The 12,063-nt window shown below is 38.7% G+C and overlaps 3 protein-coding genes across 6 annotated transcripts in view; 2 read left to right on the top strand and 1 right to left on the bottom strand.

Moving 5' to 3' along the window:
• Window positions 1-282: 282 nt before the first annotated feature.
• Window positions 283-6,076, bottom strand: crybb1 (crystallin, beta B1). Of its 2 annotated transcripts, XM_048181134.1 has the most exons (7): window positions 5,940-6,076; window positions 5,668-5,729; window positions 2,015-2,161; window positions 1,273-1,391; window positions 961-1,093; window positions 732-874; window positions 283-649 (listed from the first exon to the last, which is right to left on the bottom strand). In XM_048181134.1, the coding sequence occupies exons 2-7, from the start codon at window positions 5,689-5,691 to the stop codon at window positions 472-474; spliced, it is 744 nt and encodes a 247-aa protein (XP_048037091.1). In that variant the 5' UTR covers window positions 5,692-5,729; window positions 5,940-6,076; the 3' UTR covers window positions 283-471. The 2 variants fall into 2 exon arrangements, with proteins under 2 accessions (XP_048037091.1, XP_048037092.1); XM_048181135.1 differs by lacking the exons at window positions 5,668-5,729; window positions 5,940-6,076 and adding an exon at window positions 2,431-2,571.
• Window positions 1,286-8,468, top strand: cryba4 (crystallin, beta A4). 3 transcript variants are annotated; one of them, XM_048181139.1, is made up of 6 exons: window positions 1,286-1,423; window positions 5,651-5,697; window positions 5,953-6,071; window positions 7,672-7,813; window positions 7,993-8,135; window positions 8,236-8,468. In XM_048181139.1, exons 2-6 carry the CDS (start codon window positions 5,659-5,661, stop codon window positions 8,381-8,383), a joined length of 591 nt encoding a protein of 196 aa, XP_048037096.1. In that variant the 5' UTR covers window positions 1,286-1,423; window positions 5,651-5,658; the 3' UTR covers window positions 8,384-8,468. The 3 variants fall into 3 exon arrangements, with proteins under 3 accessions (XP_048037096.1, XP_048037094.1, XP_048037095.1); XM_048181137.1 differs by lacking the exon at window positions 1,286-1,423 and adding an exon at window positions 4,727-5,339; XM_048181138.1 differs by lacking the exon at window positions 1,286-1,423 and adding an exon at window positions 4,727-5,339 and having other exon boundaries at window positions 5,654-5,697.
• Window positions 8,469-9,453: 985 nt separating this feature from the next.
• grk3 (G protein-coupled receptor kinase 3) overlaps window positions 9,454-12,063 on the top strand; it is a 63,309-nt gene continuing 60,699 nt past the window's right edge. Inside the window, exon 1 of the mRNA XM_048181132.1 lies at window positions 9,454-11,667. Coding sequence (XP_048037089.1) covers window positions 11,555-11,667 — 113 coding nt within the window. The 5' untranslated portion in view covers window positions 9,454-11,554. The remainder of the gene's footprint in view (window positions 11,668-12,063) is intronic.

Consider the following 12,063-nt stretch of genomic DNA (forward strand, 5'->3'; position numbering starts at 1 on the left):
ATTTAGATAATTGATTTGATAATTTGAGATAAGATCATTTGAATTGAATTAATTTGATTTATTATTTACATTTAAAACATATTATTAACCCCTATATTATATTTTATTTGAATGATTTGAGATTTTTGGTTTGTTTGTTTTTACAGCTCTAATAGCAAAAATAAAAAAGATTTTGAATATTAGGGAATTTTAATGTTTTCAGCCTAATGAATTGTGTATTTGTGTTGTTTTCTTCAATGTTACTGATTAATGCTAATGATAAAGTTAAGAAAGAGTAACAAGGCAAGTCAGCTTTTTTTATTTTTCCAAAACATGTTTATTATTGGCATCATAAAAAGTCAGTTAGATGTCCTGGACAATTTAAATGAATCTATTCTGGGTGGGAGAAGTCAGAGAAAAGGGGGAGGTACGGGGATAAAAAGTGCCATGAGAAGGCTAGTTGCTGTGCTGCAAGACCGCAGCGAGGTGAGTTCACTGTTTAGCGGCGGTCAGATTGAAGCAGCCGCGCTGGTGGAACTGCATGTCCCTCACACGGCGCATGGACTGAATCTGAGGCTGGAAGGCGCAAAACTCGTTGTAGTGTCTGTAGTCGCCGCACTCAAACAGATACTGGTATCCTCTGTAGCCGGGGTACTGGTATCCCACCCAACTTCAAAAAGAGGAAGAGAGTCATCATTCAGAATGTGTACAGGAGGGGATATTATTGCTGTTCGTTTGGATTTGTTACTCACGCTCCACCGGGGACCCTCACGCTGCCCACTCTGTCACAGAAGCCATGCGCCCACAGGGTTGGCACGTCATCCTCCTGGATCTCCATCTTGTTGCCCTTGAAGTCAGACAGCTCAAACAGGCAGATCTTGTGCTCCATGGGGTCCTGTACGCATTACCGCAAATTAGCAACATGCATTTGAATTCAGCTAGTGTAAAGGAGAAGTTTCGATGGCCCTCAAAGTGTCATACCATGCGGATGGGTCTGAGGGACATGAGACAATCACTGCGGTAGCTGTTTGACCAGGTGTCCCAGCGAGGATACTCGCCCTTCTCCAGGATGAACATCTCGCCACGGAAGTTAGTCTGCTCGAAGGCAACAAAGCTGAAGACATGCACATCGGGGAGAGATGTGTACCAGTCAGTGGATGGAAAAAAAGAGGGATGACAGCATGAGTTTGGTACCAACAAAATGAATAAAAGCTATAATAATGATCCAAAAATAACACTGCCTCTATGCTTTTCCCATCCACATTAGATGCAATCCATTGGTCAGTGACTTACGGGCCGCACTCAACAATGATACTGCGGACTCTGTCCATTCCGCGTTCACAAACGTTCATGCACTCATTCTGGACCTCCATCATCCTGCCCTGGAAGTTCTCCTGGTCGAACAGGAAGATCTGCAAGAGAAGAAGATGTAGACCATGAGCAGGTATCCCACTTGCTTAAACTTTAGACTTCATGGATATTCTTTAATCAGTTTAAAAATGAAGGTTTTTGCAGGGATGTTATAGAAAAGCAAAGTTTAGCTCAAACCCCACTTGACTGAACCAGCTAATCAAGGTCTTGTTAGGCATACTAGAAACTTCTAGGCAGGTGTATTGAGGTAAGTTGGAGCTCCAGGACTGACTTTGGACACCCCTGTTATAGAAGAACCTTTTTGGGAACCATCTTAAAAGAACCACTTTTCTTAGTGTGAAGAACATTTTAATAATCTAAAGAATCTTTTTCCACTATAAAGGTTCCATTGATGTTAAAGGTTCTGTATGGAATCATATATGCAAATGAAGAACTTTTATTTTTAAGACTGCAGAAGAATCCTTTTGATTCCCCACTGTTCTTAAAAGAACATTTTAATAATCTAAAGAACTATGTCCACTATAAAGAACCTTTTTTTGCAATGGATATTAAAAGGTCTTCATGGAACCATTTTGAAACCATAGGTTTCATGCTAATCACAACATTACTTAAATGTCTGTAGCCAAAATCCAGTCCCTCAAACCAGCTGAACGCAGATACTTACTCTGTAGTTACCCATGAATCCGGGGTCTCCGGTCTTGGAAGCCTTGCTGGTGGCGGCAGGGGCGGGAGCTCCCTTGTCCTTGGCATCAGTGCCCTGGTTGGAGGTGGACTTGGCGGTCTGAGACATGGTGAAGGGGTTCAAGAACGTCTGTGGGAGAAAGAGCAGAGGGTGGGAAAGGTCGAAATTGGAAATTGGTGCATGTACTCCAAAATATCCAATGGGGCTGGTGTTGGGGACAGGGGTTGAATGTTAGGGATGGTAGGGTTTGGGCTTTGCATTTCAAATGGCTGCCTTCAATCCCAAAAAAAACGAAACAGAAAAATAAGTGAATTCCCTACTACATCCATGAGATAATAGTGAAGGGACTCCCAGCTTTAGAACAGCTTTTGCTGTATCCATTTCACCTGGGCTCTTACCTGCTTGAGTACAGCTGTGCTGGGATGGCTGGCTCGTGCTGGCCCCCTCTGACCAGTGCTCTAACTTTTATACCCTGGCAAGGGGAGTACAGAGGCGCTCGGCGTACAATAGAAACACGTCGTCATCAGAGTTTGCCCGTGCCAAAGCCGCAGGGTCATCGCTTAGCCCAGAAGGCTCTCCCCGCAGCGCCTGTAAGCACTTTACTGTCAATGGAAAGCCCTGACAATAGCACTTTCCTCTTTTAGCCAGCACTCTATGCTATAGGCTACATATGGACGAAAGGTATGCACACAGGTCAGAGGTCACGTGATGCTAATCCACTCGACTCTGCTCTCTAACATGCTCTCTGACTCTCTTGAGTTTCACAAGAAATACACTCTGTGATTTTTGCATCAGAGTTACACTCTGATTTCAAATGCATTCTTAATGTTTACTAACATTGTTGAAGAACAACAAAATGTACATATAATATAATCATTCATTCTGTTAACACTTTCTCCATCAAGCGGATGCAATGAGACTTTTCCTGTTTGTTCATGTGACATTCGACCAAAAGCCTATAATATAATATAATATAATATAATATAATATAATATAATATAATATAATATAATATAATATAATAATGTAATATAATATATATTTTGTGTACTATTATTATTTTCATTAGATATCTTTTATTTATTTATTTAGTTTTATTTGTACTTTTATTTGTGTATATATATATATATATATATATATATATATATATATATATATATATATATATACAACCCAATATTATTATTATTAGTATGTATGTATATATATATGTATATATAATAACTTTTCTTATTGCCAATAGTATGCCACATATGGCATCTCTATATACCATTAAAAAAATCTATATTCCAGTTTGATACCAGTTTGAAAATGTAATATTATGCCTAAAAGTAATTGGGTATCATTCTGTTTCTCATGATTTCTAGGATTAATATTACATTTTAAATGGTATTTTAAAACGTGCTTGTGTCTTTAAATGTACTATATGTGATAGCAGATGGAGAATGAGCTTGTTATGCAATAGAAGGATCCCACATGAGTTCCACAGAATCTCACAGGCACTCTTTGAACCTGCACTATGAGATATGGCTGCAATCTTCTAAAATGAATGCTGCAATAGCCCTGTAACAACTGCAATGTATCTCTCCTTACTGACTCACTGAATGATTCGAAATAACCTTTGAAAAATAGGAGCAGCCTACGAACCTTAACATGATTAAGCTTTATAGATGGCTTTTACTGGTTTTTATCTATTTTATTTTATATACTGATAGTAAATGTTGTTTTTTTCTGACATGAACTTGAGCTGCATTTTATTCCCCAAGTGCATGAAATGTGCTATGTACAAATAAAAGGTTTATTATTAGAGTTGTTTTGTCACAGTCACATTTTTTGTTTGTTTAATTTTGCGTTAAATTTCCTTTATTTGCAATGCTTACAAATGCCAGAATTCTGTGTTTACTGATAAAAACAGAGTGGTTAGATAATTTCTGCCAGGGCTTCCCTAGGGGATGGAGATAGAACTGCAGGGGGTTTGTGAGGCTATGGAAATGCCAGTTCTGAATTATATAAATAAAAACATATCTAATGACAATAAATAGATAAATGCAAGACATGTATAATATTGCAATAACATACATTATAATTCAAAAGTTTGGGGTCAGTATGATTTTTAATAATACTTTTGTTCAGCAAGGAAACATTAAATTGATCAAGACATTTATGTTACTAAAGATTTCTATTTCAAATAAATGCTGTATTAAGCAGCACAACTGTTTTCAGCATTGATAATAATCAGAAATGTTTCTTGAGCAGCAAATCAGCATATTAGAATGATTTCTGAAGGTTCATGTGACACTGAAAATGGAGTAATGATGCTGAAAATTCAGCTTTGATCACAGGAATAAATTACATTATAAAATATATTCAGATAAAAAAAAAAGATAATATTTCACAATATTCAGTATTTTTTAATCAAATTATGCAGGCTTGGTGAGCATAAGAAAATTATGACATTAAAAAATCTTGCCGACTTCAAATATTTGATGGTATTTTGCTAGTGAACATGCAAAGCTTTTTTAAAATCCTTTAGATTTACATTGCATTTCCATCTTCCATTACATTTTGAAATGTTAACATTTTTTAAAATAATAGGGGGTTACTTTAAGTCATTAATTTAGGTCAAAGGGGTTCGTCCGAAAAGAAAAATCTAGAATAAATAATAGCATTAATAAATATTAATAAATAAGTGTGTAAATGGCTTTTTCCTGCTTCTTTTACCATTATGTGAAAATATTAAAAATTAGTGACCTAACTTCATAATGGTTCTCAATATTATCAAAGGATAATATACTGTTACTATACTGTTTATTTACCCAATTATTCTGGGGCACAAAACAAGGGGAACAATGCAAACATATGAACAATTACATTTTTTTTTATTACTGTAAGTTCTTGACATCTTCATATCAGTGACCTCCCCTGCCGTCAATCTTTCTTTTTAACGCATTCACCGAGCCACAACAAGAGCATCATAATGGAACGGGGCCAAGACCACCACATCTCTCCCTGCGCATGACACCGTCTCAGATCCGTGTCGGCCCTTAACATGTGACTCGTGTGTATCCAGGTCCGAACGTTCAGGCCTGGGCGCAGAGATTGGCCCGGCGGGGATAGTGTGGCGTTTGCACTTCTCCAGCTGTATAGTTTTAACCCCTCCTTTGTCAGCTGGACAATGGCAGGCCCCTCCCTCGCTGCTGAGCCGGGGCTTTTAATGGGCCCTTTGCCAGGGGAGGCTTTAAAAGGGTGGATGCACATGCCCAGCTTTCACTCTCACATCAGGACGTCCCAAGGGCATCGAAGCGAGGTGAGTTCTTCTCCGCTACGGGCCCGTTGTCTGTCCCCACAACTCCCTCATACGTTTATACCTCCACCAGCCTCGGCTTCTTTTAGAGAGGCCTTCCAGTTTAGTCCGATAAATTAGAGAATGACTCAAAAAAGAGTCAATTTAGTCAAATTTCTGCTGATGCAAAATCTCATTTAGCTGCTCACCTGCATTCTGGTGTGTGTTAGCGTGATTGTGAGATAGGATTTTGGCATGTGTTTCCCTTTAGCGCAGGTTAACAGACTAATTATGTTTAATCTGCAACTTGTACCAACTTGCTCTTTGTTTTCAAGCAGACGAGATGACTCACCATTGCACCAAGTTCTCTGGCCATTGGAAGGTATGCTTGACAGAGCTGTCACTCATCAAGATCTGCAAAACAAGTTTCTGTTTTCCAAAGAATCTTACATAAGTCCAAAAAGATTGCATAATGATTACAAGTGCATTATCTGGAAGGTTTTGCTATAATTCAATGGTATGATTCCTGGTGTTGAACTTTTATAGCAGTTCACATCCCATTTGATCTTTTCCCCAACATGCAAGTCTTTAACTGTGCCCTTGAAATCTTTAAAGGTGACCAACCTCTGTCTTCCAGATCATCGTGTACGACGAGGAGTGCTTCCAGGGTCGTCACCATGAGTTCACCTCAGAGTGCTGCAATGTCATGGAGTTCGGTTTCGAATCCGTGCGCTCATTGAGAGTGGAGAGCGGAGCGTGAGTGTTTTCTCCAAAGTCTTTTTTCGATAGTTTACGTAATTCCCAAGGTTTGTGCCAAATATTTTGTCTAACCGTGACTCCAAATCTAGGGAGAAGGGTTACACAAACCATTATTTGACCCTTCACACACACACACATGAAAAACAGCTCTATAAAGCCAAAAGCAACATCAAAATTAGATTATGTTTTTTTCTGAAGAAAATGTGAGGCGCACCCATGGAAATGATGGTTGCCAGGGTGTTGCTATGCATTTGCTACAGTTCTAAATAGTTCCACGCATGTTGAGGTATTCTGGGAGGTTGCTAGGGAGTTTCTAGGTGATTGCTAGGATATTCTCAGAGGATTCTTTGTCAAAAAAGGCCAATTCTCTATTGTCTAGATGTGTCTCAGGTCTTGCCCTTAGAAGTCCACTTATTATTCATGTTGTATAACAAACGGTGCTAGTTAGGTGCGAGAAGTTTAGGGTTTTTAGTTTGTTAATATCACTAACCCTAGGTATGAGTAATAGTAATAGTGATTCTTGGTCAGCAGGGGTTTGTATAACAAAACATTTTTTGAGCAGACAGGTCACTTAAGAAGATTTGATGTATTAGGGTGGTCTGAAATGAAATGTTCATGGGCCTATATATATGAACTGATGCCGCAAGTGTTATTTTACACTGATGGCGATGTGAATTGAAAATGTTTATCTTTGCATTGAGTACTTTTTTGGCCTCTGAAAAAAGTTTTTTTTTTTTGCAAGTTCGAACTTTAGTACTCTGTGAAAAATTATTTCTCAAAGATTATTGGAGAATGTTTTACAAGAAAATGCCATTTCAGTCTTCTATTTTAAAATCTCATGTCTAAATTGATGTTACTTGTCATTTTTTGTAATTATTTGCAAAATTTACTAGCAATTTCTGAGTGAAAATTGTTTGAAATGAACGCTAGTGTATACTAATATACATATATTAGTACTGTCAAATCGATTAATCACAATTAATCGCTTCTAAAATAAAAGTTTGTAAATGTAACGTGTGTGTGTGTATATATACACACACAAACTTTTATGTTAGATGCGATTAATAACTAATCACATCTAAAATAAAAGTTTGTAAATATAAAGTGTGTATATATATATATATTAATAATCACATCTAAAATTTTGTAAATATACAAACAAAAGTTTGTAAATATAACTTGTGTGTGTGTGTGTATATATATATATATATATATATAAACACATATTTATAAACTTTTGTTAGATGTGATTAATCGCGATTAATCTATTTGACAGCACTAATATATGTATATACACACACACACAGTTATAATACTTATTAATATTTTGCATCCACTTTATTTTTATATTTTCAATTTCCATTCAGTTTTAGTTATTTTGTTATGTGCTTTTGTAATTTTTTTTTCAGATTTATTTTAGTACTTCAACCCAAATCAAGGCAACATTTTTTATTTAAGCTTTTTAAATTTTTCATCCAATATATGCATTTTATTTTAGCTTTATTTCTGTTAACGAATAATAGTTTTAGTTACCTAACAACACAGTGGCCCACAAGTTCTGCCAAAGCTCCTGTTTTTACCCTGCGTTTCTCTTCAGGTGGGTGGGCTACGAGCACGCCTCTTACCAGGGTCACCAGTTTGTGCTGGAGCGCGGAGAGTACCCTCAGTGCGATGCCTTTGGGGGAAGCAATGCTTACCACATCGAGAGAATGACCTCCTTTAGACCCATTTCCTGTGCTGTAAGTTCACTTAAAAACCATACCACACATAAATGACCAAACCTGCCATTTTGCATTGGTTTTCTTTTACCATATCCACAGTGATTGCAATTCATTTATATGATAACCATTGTTTTGGGTATTGCATTGAAAAAAAAAAAAATGCTCCATGACATTATGTTTGATATGATTCTATCCAGAACCACAGGGAGTGCAGAATGACCATCTATGAGAGAGAGAACTTCCTGGGCCGCAAGGGAGAGCTCAGTGACGATTACCCTTCTCTTCAGGCTATGGGATGGTGCAACAACGAAGTGGGTTCTTTCCGTGTTCAGTCCGGAGCGTGAGTATCTGCCTGGGTTCTTCTACTTTTTTTCCCTTTCAATGGTTCCATTTAATTTTTCATTTTGCTTATTTTTTGTTCACCGCTATCTATTCTTCAGGTTTGTGTGCTACCAGTTCCCTGGTTATCGTGGATACCAGTATATCATGGAGTGTGACCGCCACTGTGGGGAGTACAAACACTTCAAGGAGTTTGGTTCCCATTGCCAGACCCCTCAGATCCAGTCCATCCGCCGTATCCAGCAGTAACGGATTTCTCCTTGCCCCTCTCCTTGCAAAAACTCTCATGCCCCTTTCTACCCGATGCTAAATAAACTGTCTTTCTTAAACCTCACTGACCTCCTGTTATAGATCTGTGTCCAAAAAAAGAAGAAGAAGAAAAAAAGAGTGCATTTTCTGAAACCTCAAAGCAACAGTGAGGGATTTTGGACACTTTGAAAAAATAAATAAATAAATAAATGGTGTGCCTTTTATTACAAATTGTTTGAAACTGGTTTTGTGAAGAATTAATTTTTTTTTAGGCACATCAGTGCCTTTAATCATGGAAGGAAACAGAATGCACTTTCACCCTTTTTCCGCCAGAGGGAGCAATAAACCTACAAGCCAAATGCAATAAAACATTATCAGGTTTAATGAGAAACTAAATATATTTAGTACTCTCTTTGGAGAATAAACGAAACGAGCCCATGACATGGCTTAACTTGTACCTTAACGTGACTTAGTTTAAATGCCATTGTTTGTCAGATTTAATCATATTACCATGAACTGAAATAAGAAACCCAAACAAACAACAACAACAACAAAAAAACAGAGCTATACGGTGTTGATAAAAGAGGTGGGATGCGCTTACACAACGATTTTATTTAGATAACATGGCGCAGCCAGCAAAAGACACTAGACTTTCCTACTATGATGTAGCTACGGCTTATAAATATTAATTACGTAATGTGACGTGCGCCAGCTGATTCGCTGAAAGGTGAGTGGGCGCTATTCAGACAACGAATTAAAAAGTCCTTTTATGGGGAAGGCTTTACTTGTGAATATTAATGAGGTAACGTGACTGGGCGCTTCAGGAAGGTTACTAAGCAACGTCAGCAGGATCTATTTAATATGCATAACCGAAGCCTTCGCCGTAGTAAGTTTCGCCGTAGTAACCTTTTATTTGAAGAGAGAGAGAGAGTATACATCGCGTAAATTAAGAGTCGAGGGAAATAAAACAACAATACATTTCACACGAAAGCCATGATGAAAATGTAAATTAAAAAAATTAAAATTAATACAGGCGTTCGCGTCCTGGAGTTCAGCTCCGCCTCCTCACAGCGCTCCAGTTCCTTGTTTTGCAACACCAGCGCCGGGTTTTGCGTCGAACCGGCCGCTGGGAGGAAGTGCAGCTCTCAGAAGAGCCTGAATTTCACTTCACGACGCGCCGTGGGGCTCAGCTCACACACAAGCACTAAAACAAGAAAATAGTCGTCTATTCCCATCTGGATTAACCACTGGGAAACCTCAAGAAGCACTCTATCCCGGAGGGTCTGAGTGGAATCGGACTGGAGTGTTTTATGTGGACGAATATTGTGTTTTTGTTGAGCGATGTCGGAAGAGATGAAGACTTGGATCTGCGACCCAAACACGGATGGAAAAGAAAAGAGTGATTTCTTTCGGCAGTAACAGCGAAAATTCAAAATCAGCTCTCTTTTTGGAGGAAAGTACATTTAAAACAACAGAACGAAGCGTATTGGGGTTAAAAGTCACGTCGTGTTGATGTTGTTTTTTCTCTCGAAACTCGTAGTTTCGTCCATATAAGCTTGAGTTTGAGACGCACAGCCATGCATATGAAGTTCCGCAAGATCTAGCGCAGAGATTTCAGGCTGAACTCCTTATTTTTGTGTTTTTAGTTACGAAAAATAAAACGGTAGCCGTGTTTTCTATATATCACGTTATATTACTCCCTTGCCGTTTCATCGGACCACGTTTTGCGACACCATTGCGACTTTTTTTTTTTTTTTTTTTTTTAGAAAAAGGAAACTCGGATTGCTTTCGTTCACATTTGCTTATTTCCTTTTCTAGCGCCCCCCTCTCATCTGTAGGTTACAGTAGAGCAACATCTCAGCCGTTTTTGCTCAGAGCACACCTCTCATTATATAAATAAATCGACGAGCAAGCAAACCCAGTTAAGGAGGAAAAACAGTCTGCATTGCACTGCACAAGGCAATGGACTTCACACCAAAACCCAAGTAGTTTAATTTCGGCTCTTTAATTGGCTTGTGAGATCAAGACAACCAGCTTTGGATCAGCAAGAGGGGTGACAGGCAAAAATGGGGATTTGTTTGTGATATTTACATATATGCATATGCTGTTTAGGTCTTGAATGTTTTGTTTTGTCTCGCATTTGTGGATATTCAGGAAACAATCCAGCCCGTGTCGCACCGATAGCCATTATTTATGTTTCTTCAACCATTGGGCTTCAGATTTCCACCATCTTTACGCTTTTAAGAAGAGGAGAATACATATTACCCTTATTATTGTTATTATTATGTGCTGTCAGATGGTAAATGTGATTAAACAGGGAAATATTGGCGCATACTAGTCGTCCATTTTCATGCCTTATTGTGTTTTTGCAGCGAGCTGGCTTGCTTTATTTTAATACCCTAAGGATATCGTCTTATCCGATCGTTTACGACTTATTTTCTATATCTTGTTGGTTTTAACGGGATTGCACGGTCGTTTTGATAAGAGGATCATCTTGGGGATTGATTTCATTTGACACTGACGGGCCAGCTTGCGTGTATTTGTAGTTAACCCACTACCGCCGTTATCTCCATCCATTTGAATGGACGGTGGCTCAAATTAACTTGTATGTCATTTTTTTTATGACGGTCGTTGTGGGTTGTTCGTGTTAAACTCATCCAAAGGATGAGTGCTGGATGGGGGCATCTGCAGGCTAGAATCGCTTAATCGATATTATCGTTATCACCATCTAGAATTATTACTGGAGATGTTGCCATGCACACATATTCTTCCTCTCTGAAACAAGAAGCCATTTCTGCAATTCCAGTGGACCTGAGGGTGACGTTGCTTCATAGATAAGCACCCTATAGATTTGAGTGGATTTTGTTCTTCCTTCTGTTTTTTTTTTTTTTTTTTTTTTTTTTTTTTCTCGTGTATTTTCAGCCACGATGGTTGTTTTCTGAGAGCCTTTTAGGGGGCGAGACAAGATAATAAAACAACTGAGGCTGGAATAGATGTTTGCGCCTGTCTCGTGCATCTTCTTCATCATCACCACCACCACAGCTCCCGCGCTCGTCTCGTGCTGATTCCGCCCGCCCGCGCGCGAGCGCGCACCATCATCGTTCCCTCACGTCCCCCTCACGGCTGGTTCTGGTACCGTTAGCGACTCGGTTCGACCCAGAGGGCTCGAAGATGGCGGACCTCGAAGCGGTTCTCGCCGATGTCAGCTACCTGATGGCGATGGAGAAGAGCAAATCTACTCCAGCGGCCCGGGCGAGCAAGAAAATCATCCTTCCCGAACCCAGGTAACCGAAACGAGTCTGTCAGACAGTTAATTCAAACACATTATGCTTAATATTTTATTGTGAAGCGGCGGGTTGACATGTCAACATATTGGGTTAATCATTTTCCCCGTATTTTGACTGAATATTCATGAAAATTCCCTGTCACCATCTTTAGTAATGGCCTCTCATTCTTGCTTTCGCTTACAGAAAAAGTACTATGGTATTTTCGGATGAAATACTCGTTTATTTGAAGATGTACTTAAGTAATGGCATATTATTTAATTACTTTGGAGTGTTGTGCATAAACTATGGTGTATTATAATTAGGCCTGTTCTGAGACAGGCACTTTACCATGGTAACACCACAGTACTTTTTTCTAAGCGTTAGCTCAATCCTAATTATTGCTGTTTTCTTGTG

Source organism: Megalobrama amblycephala, linkage group LG2, assembly GCF_018812025.1.
Source record: "Megalobrama amblycephala isolate DHTTF-2021 linkage group LG2, ASM1881202v1, whole genome shotgun sequence".
Taxonomy (NCBI): domain Eukaryota; kingdom Metazoa; phylum Chordata; class Actinopteri; order Cypriniformes; family Xenocyprididae; genus Megalobrama; species Megalobrama amblycephala.